Source organism: Rhinopithecus bieti, unplaced genomic scaffold (genome assembly GCF_001698545.2).
Source record: "Rhinopithecus bieti isolate Rb0 unplaced genomic scaffold, ASM169854v2 scaffold_17962, whole genome shotgun sequence".
In the NCBI taxonomy this organism is placed as follows: Eukaryota; Metazoa; Chordata; class Mammalia; order Primates; family Cercopithecidae; genus Rhinopithecus; species Rhinopithecus bieti.
The window spans coordinates 2,010,025-2,027,434 of NW_016809457.1; the positions used below are offsets into that span (position 1 = coordinate 2,010,025).

At 36.3% G+C, this 17,410-nt stretch overlaps 1 protein-coding gene across 5 annotated transcripts in view; it reads right to left on the reverse strand.

Annotated features, from left to right (window-relative positions):
- KLF12 (KLF transcription factor 12) overlaps nt 1–17,410 on the reverse strand; it is a 469,330-nt gene that overhangs the window by 146,882 nt on the left and 305,038 nt on the right. For all 5 annotated transcript variants that reach the window (XM_017889438.1, XM_017889439.1, XM_017889440.1 and 2 more), the window contains one exon: nt 14,872–15,418. In XM_017889438.1, coding sequence (XP_017744927.1) covers nt 14,872–15,418 — 547 coding nt within the window. The remainder of the gene's footprint in view (nt 1–14,871; nt 15,419–17,410) is intronic.

Consider the following 17,410-nt stretch of genomic DNA (forward strand, 5'->3'; position numbering starts at 1 on the left):
CAGGCTGCAGGATGCTAAAGAAATGAAAATACATGATACAGTACTATAATTTCAATATTTAGCAACATGGAATTACCTCATGCAATTTATACACACACACACACGTATGCACTTATTTACATATATAATAGATTTCATATATAATAAATTTTAATCCTTGTCAAAAAACTAAATGATTTTAAAAACATAATGCCACCTAATTTGAGGAACTATGGAATTGGATATTTAAAACTGACACATTCTCTAGATAATTAAGGCATACTTTTTAAAGCATCAAGCCTAAGCACAGCAAAATGGCTATGGAGTATTTAGAAATTCTGATTTAATTCAAGGCTCTACCACTTTTAAGCTGTGCCCTTATAAGTGGTACAGAAAGTTACATGAGTCTTAGTTTTCTCAATGCAAAAGACTGACAATAATATCTATATGTTGGTTACTGTTGGGCTTAAAGATAACACATGTAAAGCAGAAAGAATGTAAAAGCATTCAATAAAGGTTATTTAATATTATTTAAATGATTTTTAATAAACATATTTACAATATTTATTACACACTTTGCTGCCTTTTTCAAATAGACTGATGATAATTTAACCTTTCTTTCACTACTAATGGTCATTATTTCCAAAGCAATTATTACGCTGTAATAAAGTATTCTCTCCAAGGACTAAGTTAGTGCCTTGTTAGCCCATTTGCTCCCATCCAGAAAGACCTTGCTGCAATTATTCAAGTTCTTACTTTAATAATAATTTTGACATCTTCTTTGCTGGCTGCCACTTTTTTACCCTCAGTGCCCCTACAGATAAAGGGAGTTTCCTAATTTGGGAAGGGAATTGGCAGAAGAGAATCTCAGGAGGTATTCAGCATCTATAAACTGGTGCAAAATCAGTAGATCCATTTACTTTCAGTAACGAAATCTACAGAAAGAGAAGTGCTACAAAATTTTGTGGCTATTGGGCATCCATAAAAATCTACTGAGAAGACATTTTGGGGAACCCAAGTTATAAAATGACGATTGAGAAGTATTCCTATCACTTATTTTCTTTGCATTTTATTTGTTATTCTCTACTTATGCGGTTAGAAAATTAAATTCACAAATAACATAATAAATATATCCAAGCCAAGAGTTAAAATGCTTTGAAAGAGGGAGGATCTTGAGTCCTTTCCTATAAGTAACATAAAGTACCTATGATGTAGGCAACATATTTTGTATCATATGCAGTACCTGCGTGGGAGGGGACCTCATGGGCTACTTTCCAGTACAAGCACAGTATTCTTCATTTTTTTGTGCGCCCTTCATCCTCTACCCTCATTATTTACTCTTTTCCTGGTCTGAAACACTCCTACCTACTTTGAGTACCAAAACTTTATGCTTCTCCAACTTTCGCCTCAAATGGCACCTACTCTCCCTTCATTATAACATAAGACTTCCTCCAGAGTCCAGTTCATGTTCTTTGGAGATTTACAACCTAGGCCTCTAGAAGGTTTCCTCTGTTTAAAAGGTCTCTCTGTTTACAGAGGACTGATTTACAACATTCACATCTGACAAAGGCCACACTGGAGATAATTAGGGAGCCCTTGGATTTAGCACAGAAGAGACAAAAAAGCAATCAAGAAATTGAAAATCCCTTCTAAACACTGAATACTGGAAACAATTCACACAAAGCTATTTTAGATTGTGCTGCGGTTTGCTTAATACACTTTTAAGATCAGAGATCTGAGGAGGGAAACCAAATCTTTGTTTTATGGATACAACAGATGGGCCCACCATGGTAAATACATCATTTACTCTTTCTCTCAGAGAGATATTTAACTCTGTAGTACAAATAAAAGTAGCAAAGTAGTATTTCCCTTCTATTTAAGGTTTGTTAAAGGAAATTTATGCTTTTAAAATGTTCTACAAACACCAAAAACGGATTGCATCATTATCAGCTTTTAAATCAAAACAGCTTGCTATCTGGTAAGGACAGGAGAAATGGTCGATTTATTTCATAAAACTTTATGTACAAAGAGACACTGTCTATGAACTTAATGGAGAGAATATAGAGTCTGGAGAGGTAATTTTTATTACAATTTATAGTGGGATTACCCCTACTCCACAGTTTTCAGATTTTATGGCACCATGATGCTGATGCAGTTAACTGCAGTGGGGTAGGAGGCATAATTTGTTTCACCCTGACTGGGAAATGAAATTGGCATTACTATTATATAAGAAATCTAGCAGATTCTATTAATTGCCTGGATCCAATCAAAGCTATTAGTTATCCTAGTTTCACAGGCAAAATATTTTACCTGAGAGCAAAAGAATAAAAAAGAACTGACTACAATTTTCATACAGCAATATCTTCGTATTAAGACTGTTTGGAAGCCCTAAGAATATTTCTTACCCACAGGGGTTCATTCCAGAAACTACTAAAACCTAAATCACATCAAGTATCTATAACGTACCACCAAACATTATTCTTTAATATTAAGTACTGCAAAACAAAACAACTTGGGAAACAGCAGAAACAATGTATTCAAGAACACCAGGCAACTACAGATTGACATACTGCAGCAAGAGCTTTGGGGATGGTATTCATTCATTCTGCACTTAAAGAGTGTTTATTGTGTGCCAGATGTTGGGTAAGGCAGTAAGGCAATGAGAAAAGATGACGTGTGTGTGTTTGTGGGGTGGTGTATGAATTGTCTTACAGTTTGGTATGCACTGTTTCAGAAAAGAAGGCATTTGAACCAGCCTTTTTGTCAGAGAAAGAAAAGGCTTCCCTTTGCTTTCTACATGGATAAAGGTAGAATGTCACCTGAAGGGCCATGCAACATGGCTGGGACGTGAGACGTATTTGGTGGAATAGCAACAGACTGAGATGGACGGGTAGTATGGGAGGTAGATGTGAGGATGTGCAGAGGCTTGCTGGTTACGTGTTATGTTTTGGCAGCCTTCTACTTCACCATGGGAAGGTTTCTTCTGTGGTCAAGGTTTAGGACTGCACGTCTACACTGGCCACAGCATTCCTAAGCATCTCACACAAAACACTGTTCCTGCAGTGTTTCCTACATTAATGCATTCATTTCTTCATCCATATCTTCAATAAAACACTTACTAGTGTCAAACACAATGTTGGGGAAATATTAGCTAATAAGGCTGAAATGGTACTTTCATGGAGCTTAAGTTTTAGTGTAGAATTCTGGGAGACCCCCCCCCCACCCACCACCAACACACACACACAACCTCTTTATTTTAGAAATGAGGATTTATAACAATATAAACCACATTATATAAGCACCACAGTTCTCAGCAGAGGAGCTTATTCTTACTATAGGTTACCCAAGTCCCGCTAGATCTTTCTCCCCAAAGAACTGAGAAACCCATATACCTACCAAAGTATTACCCTTCTTCTAATTCTACCATGCTCCTACTGAATTCCTAAGACCCTAGTATTTGAAAAGGCAGTTTATCTGATGAATTCTCCAAGGGCTATTCCTAGTTCTTTCAGTTTTACTAAGTTTCTACATTCTGTTTTCCTGAACTCTTTCTGTCCCAAGACATAACTGTCCATTGTATTTATTTTCATTTTATTTTATTTTATTTTATTTTATTTTATTTTATTTTTTTGAGACGGAGTCTCATTCTGTTTCCTATGTCAGGGTGCAGTGGCATGATCTCGGCTCACTGCAACCTTTGCCTTTAGGGTTCAAGCGATTCCTGTGCCTTAGCCTCCCGAGTAACTATAAGGCCTATGCCACCATGCCCGGTTAATTTTTGTATTTTTAGTAGAGACGAGGTTTCGCCATGTTGGCCAGGCTGGTCTCGAACTTCTGACCTCAAGTGATCCGCCCGCCTCAGCCTCCCAAAGTGCTGAAATTACAGGCGTGAGCCACTGTGCCTGGTCCATTTTAATTTTATTTTCTCTCTATGACATTCTAGGGCACTGGTATCCTTGCTCAGTGGGTTCACCTCTCAGCAAAACTTCCTAGTAGCACACAAGTTGGCATACATACGCTTCCATTTAGCCAACAAACCTAATCCACAGTTTTAAAAAACACTAAGCACAGATACACAGAACACAGCATTTTTATTTCCACTAAATAGAGTCACATGCAAATGTCCAGGATGGGAAGTGGGATAAGAAGTTAAGCCTTTTTATTTATTTATTTATTTTGGCTCAAATCAAATATAGTCCCAAAAAATTTTCATACGCTTGAGCTCTGAAAACAAAGTAGATAACTTAGGTCTCGAATTCAGGTTTGAGTTTTACTTAAAAGGGTCATATTCACCACACTGTCTTACAACACTAAACTAGCTGGGAAAATCCAGGGGCATGGTAGAAAAAATAATTAGATTGTAGAGTTCTTGTCTTTCCATTCATGTCATTCTAAAATTCTGCCACTAGATGGCAATACAAAGACTGTCATTTTCATTACAGGTCTCATCGTCCCATATTACACTACTTCTGGTAAAAGTGATTTGATTGACATGAAAGAGAAAAATCAAGACTCAGAAAAAGGTAGAATGGTGACGAATGGAGGGAGACAGAGAAAACAACTGAGAAAAGAAGAAGACAGAAAAATGGAGGGAAGTTGAGAGAAAAAAGGTGTTAGAACTGAGGAGGGTACTTTGAAAGGGAGGTACAGTAAGGGCAAGGAAAAGGAAAGCGGCTGAGTGAAAGCAGGGAGACATCCGGTGGGGTCTCTCAGTAAGAAATATGTATTTCATCATGACCAGTACATATACACACCCCCTGCTCACAGCACCACATTTGCATATATGTAAACAAGTTAATGAACAAAAGTTTCATGGAATAATATTTATTTGGTTGACACTCTCAGATACTTTTCAACCTACACCATTCTATTTCATTTCTTTAAAATCACTCATTGTGAGCTATTAAATTGATTTCCAACAGGAAATGATCCACAGTATGATCATCATTTTAGTCTATTGTAAACTAGAGCTGGCTTTTATAAAGAATTTCTCTTTTAAGCGGCATAGCTAGGACTGGGAGATATTCCTGGCCTTGTATATTGCCCATAAAACATTTGTTGAATAAATGAAATAATTATTAAAAGAAAAAAAAAGATGGTGAAGCTGCCTGGTCTTGAAAAACGAAACAACTGGCCAATGATCAAAGTAGCATTTCCCCTACATAAAGGTGGCTGGAGAAAGAATTGAGTATGTGATTATCACCCTGTAAATTGGTAGCTCTTTTTTATTTATTGGATAGAAAGACAAATACCAATTAGTTGTTTTCTAAAGAATACAAAGCAGAATACCCAGTTAATCAAATTCCCCATTAACAAAGGAAAATAGGCAGAGTGAAAGAGCTGAGAAAATAGTAACACATTCTGGAACAGAAAAAGAATTATTAAGGGAGTAAGAAAAAAACAGGAAACAGAAACCACAGCAACAGAGTTGTAAATTATTAAAAAGCCAATTTAAAACAGTGCTGGTAATGAATCTAAGACCAAGTTTCCCTCTTGGATCTTATATTCTTCCTTCTTTCATTTGTTCCTACTAATGAAAAAGTGTCTGTTTACTAAATATGTTTTCATACACTGTATATATTTCTTACAGTGAGTATAGACGCCAAAATAGCATCAAAATAATTCTACAAATACTTGCAATCTACTATGTAGAATAAGAATTCCCCTATAGCATAACAGCACTTGTATTATATGAAATGAGAAGCATATTTAGTAAGAACATAATTCCAGGATAGAAAAAATTTGTTTTTTTTTTTAAATAGAACTATTCACAAGAGAAATAAAAGATATTACACATTAAACTCTAACATGTAATATTCAATGTACTAAATATTATCAGATAAAACTTTTCAGGTTTGGTGAAAAAGTAAGTATGTAGATTAGAATACTTTACCAGTAAAATGTAATGTAAGCATAAAAGTATTTCTTTAAACATAAACTAGGTCTTTTTATTATAGAGAAACTTGATCTAATAAAAATGTGCCAGGTTACCTTATTCAGTAGCACCTAATATACTTTATAATGAAATGAAAACAAAGCCCATTTTTTTAACCTCTTCTTGCTTTAGCTACTTTACTTAACAAATGGATCTGACTGTCCTCTTTATCTTCACTTCCTTGAGTAACATCTACCTTTTAAAATGAACCGTCCCGGGTATCCAAACCTTCTCCTCTTCCTCCTCTTTTCCACTTTAAACTTTTATTTACTATTTAATGTAGGGAGGTGGGGGGAGCTAATCAAACTCATTTCTGGGCATTTTACAGTCTATGAGGAGCTTAGAATTTTCTTTTTCCTGCTAACTTTCTTAGAACAATACAGACAGCTTCTGTCTCCTCCGTGCGCCAGTTATCATCATCTTAGAACTATCCCAGTCTATGCCAGATGAAGCAGCGGAATCGACAGATTGTAGGCACTTCAGATAAACAAGAGCATAAGAAGCCAATTTTTTTGATGGAATCTATTCAACCTCTTGTGCATGCCCAGCAGTGAAAAAATGCAGATAAGTGTCTACTCCATGTTGAAAATCAGGTAAAAACAAACCACAAATCTCCAATGTATCTGTAGGAAAAAAAAGGGTTCTGAACTCACAGTGAAAATTCAGTTTTTCATAAATATGGACTGCCTGCCTTTCTCTCACTATTCAACAAGCTCCTATCTTTGTTTTACCATAAGAGTGAAACACTCAAGTCTTATCAAAGCCTATATTTAATAATCATAAACCAAAAAACAGCAATATTCCAGTCCCATTTCCCAATAAACAACATTAAAATATTAGAGACCATAAGTAACTGGCCAGTTTGTTGATAAAAATCAAATTCTAAATTGAAGAATTAACCTATGGCTATTAGTCACCATACTTAAGAGTAAACAGAATCAATTCATCAAGGGAAGCAAAGATAACTTCACACATAATCACAGGTCAGTTACCTAGGACTATTCTGTCACATGGACAGGTGACGCCAGGATTTCACAAAATGGTGAACAAAAAAGGACAGTCACATGTAAGTTAGACAGAAGAAGTGAGTCTGTGACATGAATGAAGTTTCCAGCAACTGAGAACAGGAAGGATTCGTGACCTGAAACAAAGACACCAGTAAGTGAGAAAGCTGGCGACAGAAGAAAATTAGTGAGACAAAGAGATCCGAAATGGGAAGTTCCATGAGCATCAACTCCAGCTGCACCAACGGGATAGAACCTAAGGTCACAATGCCCAATGAGTTTTGCAGCAATCTCTGTGATGACTATATTTTCTTTCACAAATATAACCAGCATGAGACTAAAAATATACTCGTGGCTTCTTTCTATAGGCTGCCGAGAAAAGCAACAGCCTGTAGGAAGAAAATGGGGTGTATTTCAAATTAGTTTACAGCCACATCCCTTTGAAACTTCTGAATGGATGCTATGAAAATAACATATTTTTGGAGGATTCTTCACCGTGTGTCTGTGTCTAAATATAGTAAGAAAGCAACATTCTTTAAAAGGAGGAGACCAAAGAAATTGCACACCCAAACTGGATTGGTTTCTTAACAGCAGTATCAACATGTTCTACTCAGGTATTTTGGGAAAAGTACTTCATACTCAAGGATCTAAACACATGATTATTTTAATAAGAAAGAATGCATTTGGACCTATAATAAGTTATTTTTTTCAAGTATGACACTATTCTAATAAAAGTCTTAATGTAATAAATATGTTTTGCTAAAATCCTGGTAGACTCTGCTGCTGGTGTTAAATTTGCATGAGAAAATGTGGGTGGGTAGGAAACCAGAGCTGGGCTCTTTTTCTTCAAGCAATCTATTTTATTACTGTCCTGTCGACATTTGATTGCTTTTGCGTGGCTAAGGAAAAGACAGAAATGTACGGAAAGGGGAGAAAGAGTAGAGCATCTACATAATAAAGAAGGAAAGGATAGTGGTTAGGAAAGAAAACTGGGCAAAGTAAAATACCCACTTGGCTGCACCAGGCCTCTGCAGGCCCTGATGGTTTCAAAGTCACTGATCAATCACGTCCTTGCTCAAGTCTCACTCCCAGGCATCAAGGTTACCTATTCCTCCATCAACATGGAGAAAGGACTGGCTCAGGTATAGAATGGAGGAGATGCGTCCTCTTGTTTCTTACTCCCCAGATCTTTATCACAGACTGGCTATGACATTAACTCCTTTTTTTTTTTTTTTTTTTTTTAAGATGGGATTTGGCTCTGTCACCCAGGCTGGAGTGTAGTGGTGTAATCTCAGCTCACTGCAACCTCCACCTCCTGGGCTCAAGTGATCCTCCCACCTCACCCTCCCAAGTACCTGGGACCACAGCTGCTTACAACCACATCTGGCTATTTTTTTTTTTTTTGTATTTTTGGTAGAGACAGGGTTTCACCATGTTGCCCACGCTCATCTCGAGCTCCTGAGCTCAAGCAGTCTGCCTGCATCAGCCTCCCAAAGTGCTGGGATTACAGGCATGAGCCACCACACCTGTCTGACATTACCTTTTATGTATCTTAAATTTCTAAAATGTAATACCTATTGATGTTTAAATGTAAAAAAAAACAAAAAAAAGTCTTTAAAGGACAAAATGATATTATTTTGGACTCATGGTTGATTTTCAGTTATCCTGCACATTCCACTAGACAATGAAGAAAAAAATGTTGATCTTATCTTTATATAATTTCTGGTATCATTTTTATCAATGGAACCCAAATTTTAGTTTTATTTTATTTGTTTGCTAATAATCCAGTAAAGAGTTGAAAATGGACAATTCTAAAGCAGGAGGAATTATAAAAGCAAAGTCCTTAATTGCACACTATTGCTTATATTGTACTGTAAACATACCCGCATCGTGCAGTAATTAATCTGAATTCTAAAGTCTATTTACTATGTTGAGAAAATTGTTAGGAAAAAGATACATGATGGACAATGAAAGGAAATACAAAAAACAGAAGATAATGATGTAGGATTATTCCTGATGGCATATAAACTTGCTATACTATCTCCTTCTTTCAAAACCCCTCCCTTGAGAACCTAAATGCCTCTCCAGTTCTCATTCCATTTTTCTACAACTCCTTAAAGCAAAACTACTCCGAAGAGCTATCTAGACTTTCAATCTCCTCTTCCTCACCTCCTATCTGAACACCAACTTACTTCAGGCAGTCTTTTGTCCCCACCATTCCACTGACACACTGCTGGTCAGTATCAACAAAGAACACTCCCTCGCCAAATCCACAATTCTCGCTCCTCATTTTATTTCATCCCTGAGCAGCATTTGATACCATTGACAAGCTGATCTTGAAAACACTCTCCACCTGCATTCTCTTTAACATTACTCCACTTTCCTCATGAACCGATGGGTCTCCGTGCTGACTGCTGCACCCCTCTTCACTTTCTAACCTCATAATGCTCAAGTTTCCAGTCGTCCATGTTTCTTCTTCTCCATTGGGCTCTCCTGAGATGATCCCTAGTGGTTCCCAAATTTTATTTCTCCAAATCTGCCTCCTCTTTCATCTGAGCTCCAGGCTCACCCATCCAACTCCCATCTCAAGCTCCCTCTGTTCAAATGTGGAACGGGCATATCAAATTTAACACGTCTCTCAACCCCAGTATGCTCATCTTAGTAGAGAACAATAGCTCAGCCAAAAACCTAGAAGTCATCCTTATTTCCTCTCCTTCCCTCATATCCCACCATCAGACCAACACTGCAATAGTCCCCCTTACTAGTTCTTCCTAGTTCTGCTCGCTCCTTCCCCATACTCTTTACAGCATGCAGTGGCTCAATGATTTTTGTAAAAGGTAAAAAAGATCATGTCACCCTCCTGCTCATTCTGAATCCAGTGGCTTCCCAACATATTTAAAACAAAACCAAAGGCCATACAGCACTGCCTTGGGAACCTACCAGATCCTTCATTTACCCTCCCCTTCCCCTACTCAAGCCTCTCTAGTTCCACCAGCCTCCTAGTAGCTCTTACTCACAAAGGCCATACTCACTCATGCCTCAGAATCTTTGAAGCTGTAGTTCTCTCTTTTGCAAAGGTCTTCCCCAGCTATTATTGGTACAGCTTACTTCTCAGAGAGGCCTTCCTTGATTATACCTAAAACTGTGCCCCTCTCCTATTAACTTTCCAACTCCCTTATCATGCCTTATTTGTCTTCGTAGCACTTACAGCATCTGATATACATGAACTGTCACTACTACTAGAATGTAAGGTCCCTGACAGTAGAGACTTGCTCATTTTGGGACACCAATTCCTAGAAATGTGGTTGCTATAAAGTAAATGCACCCGTCATATCGGAAGAAAGGAGAATCCTAAACACGCCTACTCTTCCATCAAGTCAATAATGAACCAAGAATAACTTTGCCTGAGATCTGTCTTGACCCTTGATGCCAGGGGTGTCCAATCTTTTGGCTTCCCCGGGCCACACTGGAAGAAGAAAAATTAACTTGAGCCACACATAAAATACACTAACACTAATGATAGCTGATGAGTTTTTAAAAATTGCAAGAAAGTCTCATAATGTTTTAAGAAAGTTTACAAATCTGTGTTGGGCCTCATTCAAAGCAGTCCTGGGTTGCATACAGCCCACAGCTGCGGGTTGGGCAAGCTTGCTCAGTGCTTTCCTTCTATTAAATATTGGTGAAAGCTAATGAAAGTCTCCCAGGAAATGTGCCACGAACTTACCCAAGAAGGACTTAAATTCTTTTGTGAGGTCAAATAATCCCTTTAGGGTTCGGTTTATAAATATCATGTCTCAGATTCCATAGTATAGGCTGGTGCAAGAGTAACTGCAGTTTATGCCATCCCTTTGACAAAAACCACAATTACTTTTGCACCAACCTATTAACAAAACTCTCCCCTCCATGTGGGGAACCCTGCACCTCTCAGTACCACCACTGTTGGGGGCTAACTGCTACATGTCCTTATGTATCAAGTGGAAAAATGTCTTCCTCAGGAGACGTTTTCTGACATCCTGCCTCTCATAGCTCAATTCTAAATTATGTTTGTTTAGTGTACCTTCTAGGACAACATTCCATTTTTCTTCATATTACATACTATATCAAAGGTCCAATACAGATGTCAGGGTGTTCTGTGCTAGCTGACAATCTGCCATTGCTTCAGATCACTATTCTTTACACACTTGAAAAGGCTGTGGTTCTAGCCTCACTAGAAGGCATTTTCACACTTCTCAGGAAGGAGTTTAGAAAAAATCTTTTCATGCCATTCTGTCCTTAGTCAAGCATCCCTTGTGGAAGTTTCACCCCACCCCTTCCCAAACCCTCACCACTCCCTAAGCATCACAGTAAATACATGTCTTCCTAGAACATGACATCCTACATGAAAACACTTTGGCCAAATACAGCTTTCTCTATTTGCGATTATAATTAAACACATTCCACTGGGCAACTCCCTGGATGGTCTATTTCAGTCCAACTCTGTCCACAATTATCAGTTATTTGTTTCTATGATCATTTCGTGGAAAGTCAGTAGTTGTCATCAGACTGTAAGCACTATGAGACAGAAACAACATCTGCTTTGCCCAACACTGTACCTTTGGTGTCAATAAAATGCCTGATAATGATAGATGCACAATAGACAGCTGAGAAGACAAATGATTCAACTGACAGGACACGTGAGCTTAGACACGGCTGTGCGCATTCATAGTCCTTCACGTAATGTGACATGTAGGGTAACCTATTTCTCTATCAGAGACCAGATACAACGTTATACCAATTTTAAATGGAGCCAGTACAATCATCTACATTTATGTGTTACACTTTCTATTTTTATTATTAGCATTTTGAGAATCCAACTTCCCTATCGTATTTTCCTTTGCTCATGCACACCGGAAATACACATCCTAAGAAGGAAGGGAAATGGGGGCTCCCTTTATTCTCTCAGTCTTCATTGCTGGCTCGCTGCCCAGCTGCATATATGCTAAACAAAGAATTGAGGAATTACTGAAATGCCCTTTCCTTCATTCATTCTGTAAGGTAGGCAGCCTTCCTCCACTAGACAGTTTTACTATTACCTAATTAATCAGTTAAGCAATAAAAAAACATATAAAATGCTATAGCAACATTTGCAGAATACGGTGATTATAAAAACTTAATATAAACTAATAAAAATAGAAAATATGGGATGTCCTCAGATAATTTCTCATACTAAACGCTCATCCCTTATAATTTGTTATTGTAAAAAATTTGAGAAGCAGTGCCATACCAACATCTTGAGGTAGTTTTCTTTTAAAATTCAACAAGTTTTGTTCCTCCATATTTGTTTTTATAAAAAAGAGAAAACATTTTTTTGAATATTATTGATTTTGATTTTTTTTGGGAGAGAGAAGTAATTTCATTTATTGATAATTGATGGATGCTAGACATTTATACATTATTTTTATTTATTATTATTTTTTTAAGACAGAGTCTCACCCTGTCACCCAGGCTGAAGTGCAATGGTGCGATCTTGGCTCACCGCAACCTCCACCTCCCAGGTTCAAGCGATTCTCCAGCCTCAGCCTCCCAAGTAGCTGGGATTACAGGCATGCGCCACCACATTTGGCTAATTTTTTGTATCTTTAGTAGAGACGAGGTTTCAACATGTTGGCCAGGCTGGTCTTGAACTCCTGACCTCGTGATCCGCCCACCTCGGCCTCCCAAAGTGCTGGGACTACAGGCATGAGTCATCGCACCCAGCCTATATATTATGTTCTTAATCTTCCCAATAATCTTCTAGGCTAGATCATGTTATTATCCCTATTTTATCACTAATAAAAATGAAGATTAGTGAGATTAACTTTCCCATTACATAGGTATAAGTGACAGAGCTAGGGTTCTAACTCATACATCCTTGATCCCAAATCTCATATTCCTCATGATCATAGCACAGTCTGCAGGGTTTATGCTTAAATTTTTATTCTTGATATGAAAAAATTACTAAGTAAAAAATAATGCATGAAACAAATATATTCATGTAGAGAGCAAATTATAGCATGAGTCTTAAAAGTTCTGCTACAATAATTCATTTTTCAGAAAATTAAATTTTAGCAATACACTTTATATATTATCCTTTTAAAATAAAAATCTCTCTCACAAAATGATCATGGCAAACAAAAAAAAAATCACTTGTTTCTTTCATTAGTGAATCAAAATTGTATGAAAGGTCATGAGCAACATTAATATCTTTATTAACTTTACAATAAAATAATTTTCATCTTATACAAAGATTAGGTTCTATCATTACACACATACACATATACAAGATAATATGAAAGTTTGCATGTTTTGCTACTTGTTAATTCCTAATTCTTAAAAAATTTACAATCTCATTTCTAAATTGTAAAAGAAAATAAATACCTGATTTGGCCTGCAGTTATGTTATCATTATTCAAATTTGATTTGTTCAGTTCAATCAGAAGTGTCAGCAATATCAAAGAGGGTTTGGCTCAGGTAAAATCCATGAAAAGGTTCCCTAATTCCTCTTTTCCTTTTATGTTTTCACTAGAGAATAGTGGGACTAGCTCCTGGCCCATTAGAGAACAAAAGAAAGAGATTGTCAGGTGTCTGCATCTCAAGTTTGCAGTCTAAAAATGCCTGTATGCTCTGAATCACCAGATTTTAATTTGGTTAAACTAGGAAGGTGAAACTTATTTCACGTGTGATGAAGAAACTTACTGCAGATAAAATAATACCTTGCTAACGGTGAATGCACAATTTTGTAATTTACATCTGCAAAAATTTCTGTAAGTTCACAATCAAATGTTACTTCTACGTATTTATTCCCACCTCATACAAGAACCAAAACAACCATATTTACTAGCATTTTATGAGAAGGCAGTGTTTTATGTACTCATCGATCATATTTTAATTATAGGCCCCAGTAGTAATATAGTGTCAAAGCAAAAAGTAATACAACATAAATCTGAATCCATCATTATTTCTAGGCTCTGAAGACAAAGTACATATATATGTATTTACTTTAAAAGGGAATAAGTCAATGATTATGGACATTTTGAGTTTCTATTGAGGGGTGGCTTGGTCTTTAGATTCACGGATAGTGAAGAAAGAGAAAAGACAGCATGACGCTATCACAATTTCTTCTAGTAAAATTCGGGGAAAAAAAGAACTTAGAAGTAGAAAATAACTTCATGACCAGCTGCATAACTATCAAATTTAATTAAATAACTAGTGATGATTACACATAGTCATGTAGAAAAGTTATCTTCCTGCCTTCTAGACCCTAAAAAGGAATATTAATATTGCATCTTGAAATATTTCCAGGATACTGAATCATCCTGTTCCTTAAAATAATAACTTAGCCTTATAAGAAGTTAATAACACAAGCTACATGATACTATTATAGTCAAACACCTAATTTTAGAATTACTTTAATGGCAACTTAATTTATAAGTTACTCAAAAGTGAATAATTAGATTCCAGGCATTGCAACTTCACAATATTTTATATTATTACCACCAAAATAAATTCCAATTGAACAACTCAACAAAGAAATATCCTGATTTACTTAAGAAAATTTTACACTTCATAATCTATAATTTACACTTCATAAGCAATTATGTCCACCATAGATTGCCCTTCCCAATTGAGGACTTAAAGAAGAGCATTTCAAAGCAAGTATTATTTTGCAAACTTAGATATCTGAATTCTGACATTACATGACCTATGGTAAATAAAAATACACTGAGCAAAACTGGAGCATACACCTACATAAACATAAGGTGAGTTCCCTCTAAACTGTGTTCTGCTTGAAGGCTGAACAGCTGGTGTCTCTGTGCTACTCTACACAGAACTTCTTCAGATGTAGTGTTTGCATACAATTTAGGTTTTGTTCACCACAAAAATGAAGTCATCTGTAGTGCTGAAATAAATCAAAGCTTTGTTCATGTCTCTTACCTTTGCCATGGCCTCTCCCATCCTCCAAAAGCGGCACGACAATAGTGTTGTTCACATTTCCAGGTGACCTTACAGCTGTGTAGACAACAGGCACCGACTGTACCACCACAGGGATGCGGTGAACATGACTCAGTTTATTAGACTGTAAATTCATGGGACTTGAAGGCGGTACAGGATGGATAATGTGCAAAAACTGCTGGCCTCCAACACCAGATGCAGAGGCAACAAGGGGCCCTGGAGTTAATACTGTTGACGAAGATGACGCTGAAGATACTGATGTGATAACAGTTGGGGATGAGGCTAGACGACTAGAAGACGATGAAGAGGTTGAAGTTGAAGAAGGTGAGGAGGCAGACGCTGTCATGGAAACTGGGGAGGATGAAACGGCAGTAGGGGACGTCCTGGCTTTGTTTATTGACAAGTCCACTGGCTCAGTTTGTGTTTGGAAGTGATCTACAGATAACGAGTCCTCCGGGGGCTCCCCTTTCACATTATTTAGCAACAGGGGAACGGCTTCCATATCGGGATAGTTGTGGACGTTTGGAGACTGTGGGGAGAAAAATGGAACATATATTTATCTTTGTTTATCACACATTTTATCGATGCATGGCTTTTACCACTTGAATGTTTATTAATTTTTCTCTTACTGCTATGGGACATTTATTCATTCTCCAAATATCTGAAGGATTGCTCAGTGACAGTCACTGTGATTAAAACTGAGGGCACAAGAGTACAAAACAGAATAAGGCCTCTACCATAAAGACATTTTCATTCTATTGGGACAGATGGACAATTATTAAAATACTATGAAATCAGTGCTCTATGAAGGAGAAAACAGGTCATAGGAATCTCTAAGATTCTAACCCTTACTCAACACTATCACAGTGTGGAAACATACTATCTAGCAACAATAGTGGGAAAACTCACCAGGAATTTCTACTTTCATACTTGGTGCAAGAGTTACCTACCTTACTCAGTATATTCTGAGCATTAAAAAAGGACATAACATTCTTCAACCTCCCACACCTGCTCACTAATTTATTAAATGAAAGTCACTTCTAATAATTAGCTAACTCTTCTCAAAATAATGTGCACAACTACAAGTGACATTTTAGGAAATAATTTAAGAAAAACTTATTCTGAAAATTATAATTTGTCTATGAATTTTCATTTCATCTAAAATAATGATAATGTTGTTCAAGTTCACCTGCACTCTTTTAAGTTTTAATGAGCAAAATTTGATAATAATAGACTCCAAGATTTTACACAGATTAATGTGATCAGCATGCTATTATTTGCATGAATATAATTTTACTCATATATCTACTCATTCATAAATTCAACAAACATTTATGAAATGTCTGCTTGCAAGTCCCCAAATGGCGTAAGAGTACTATTAGCAGTGTCAGTCTTGACTAAAAAGAGAGAATTAGACTATACTGATTATTTTGGTTACATCTGTTTGGCCAGGTTAACACAGACATTATTTTCTATTACATGAGGAACAAAACTTTTTTTCACTTTTATGGAATCAGAACAATAGCTACAATTATATTAAATTGGTTCATTTTGTTCCTCATTTAATAAAAGATTTTGGTGTGCTATTCCCCCTAAAACTTCAGCATACATTTAAAGGAACAAAACATGTTTCCTAAAGTCTTTTTAAAATAGAATATAAATTACAGCTCCATTCAAAACCTACAATAGGCAGTAGTGCAAGGGCATTTTACTCAGCAACTGAGAAAAGAAAGAAAATAAATCAGTAATGGAACCAGATCAACTAAAATAGAAAATGGGTTGATGTTTTAATGCTTTTTTTCCTTTTTCTTAGCTAACATGGTTACTTACCTATAAAAACATATGACTTAGAAACAATTAAAATGAGTCATCTAAAATACCTACTGTATGAAATTCTAAATGACAAGATTTTCAGTTTATGTGCTGAAATTGAGAAATGAATTTTTTAATCTTCTCAAAGACATTTAAAAAACAAAGAAAAAACAAACACTATAAATTGAACTGCTTTGATAAAAGCTATTAGCATTATCTACTCTTGTAACTAGAACAATATTTCAATTTCAGCATTATCATTTTATTTCTTTGTAGAATAATGCAAAATGTTTCTTATTACTATATTATACCCACATAGAAATTCTTTGCTTAGGCTGCTTTCATAAAATATACCAACTAGTTTGTCATTAAAAGATAAAATATATCAGTAAGCACATATTACTAAACACCATTGGTTTGACTTTAAATATACTCTAGGTAAGTTTTTCTCCTTTTACCATATTAACATATCAAAAATTCTTATTTTAGAAATAGTGATTATTTCCACCACAAATTTTTCTCCTTCTAACTACTTACACACAAGATTCCTACATACAATTACAAATCAAGGAGTAAAGAGTACATCACTGCAGAAACGTTCTATTATGTAAATGAAAGGTGACTGCGTAGACAGACAATAAGGAGGGGGAGCTGATAAATGTGGACCTTATCTGTAAAGAGATTCCTTGTGAGGCACCAAGTTTCACTG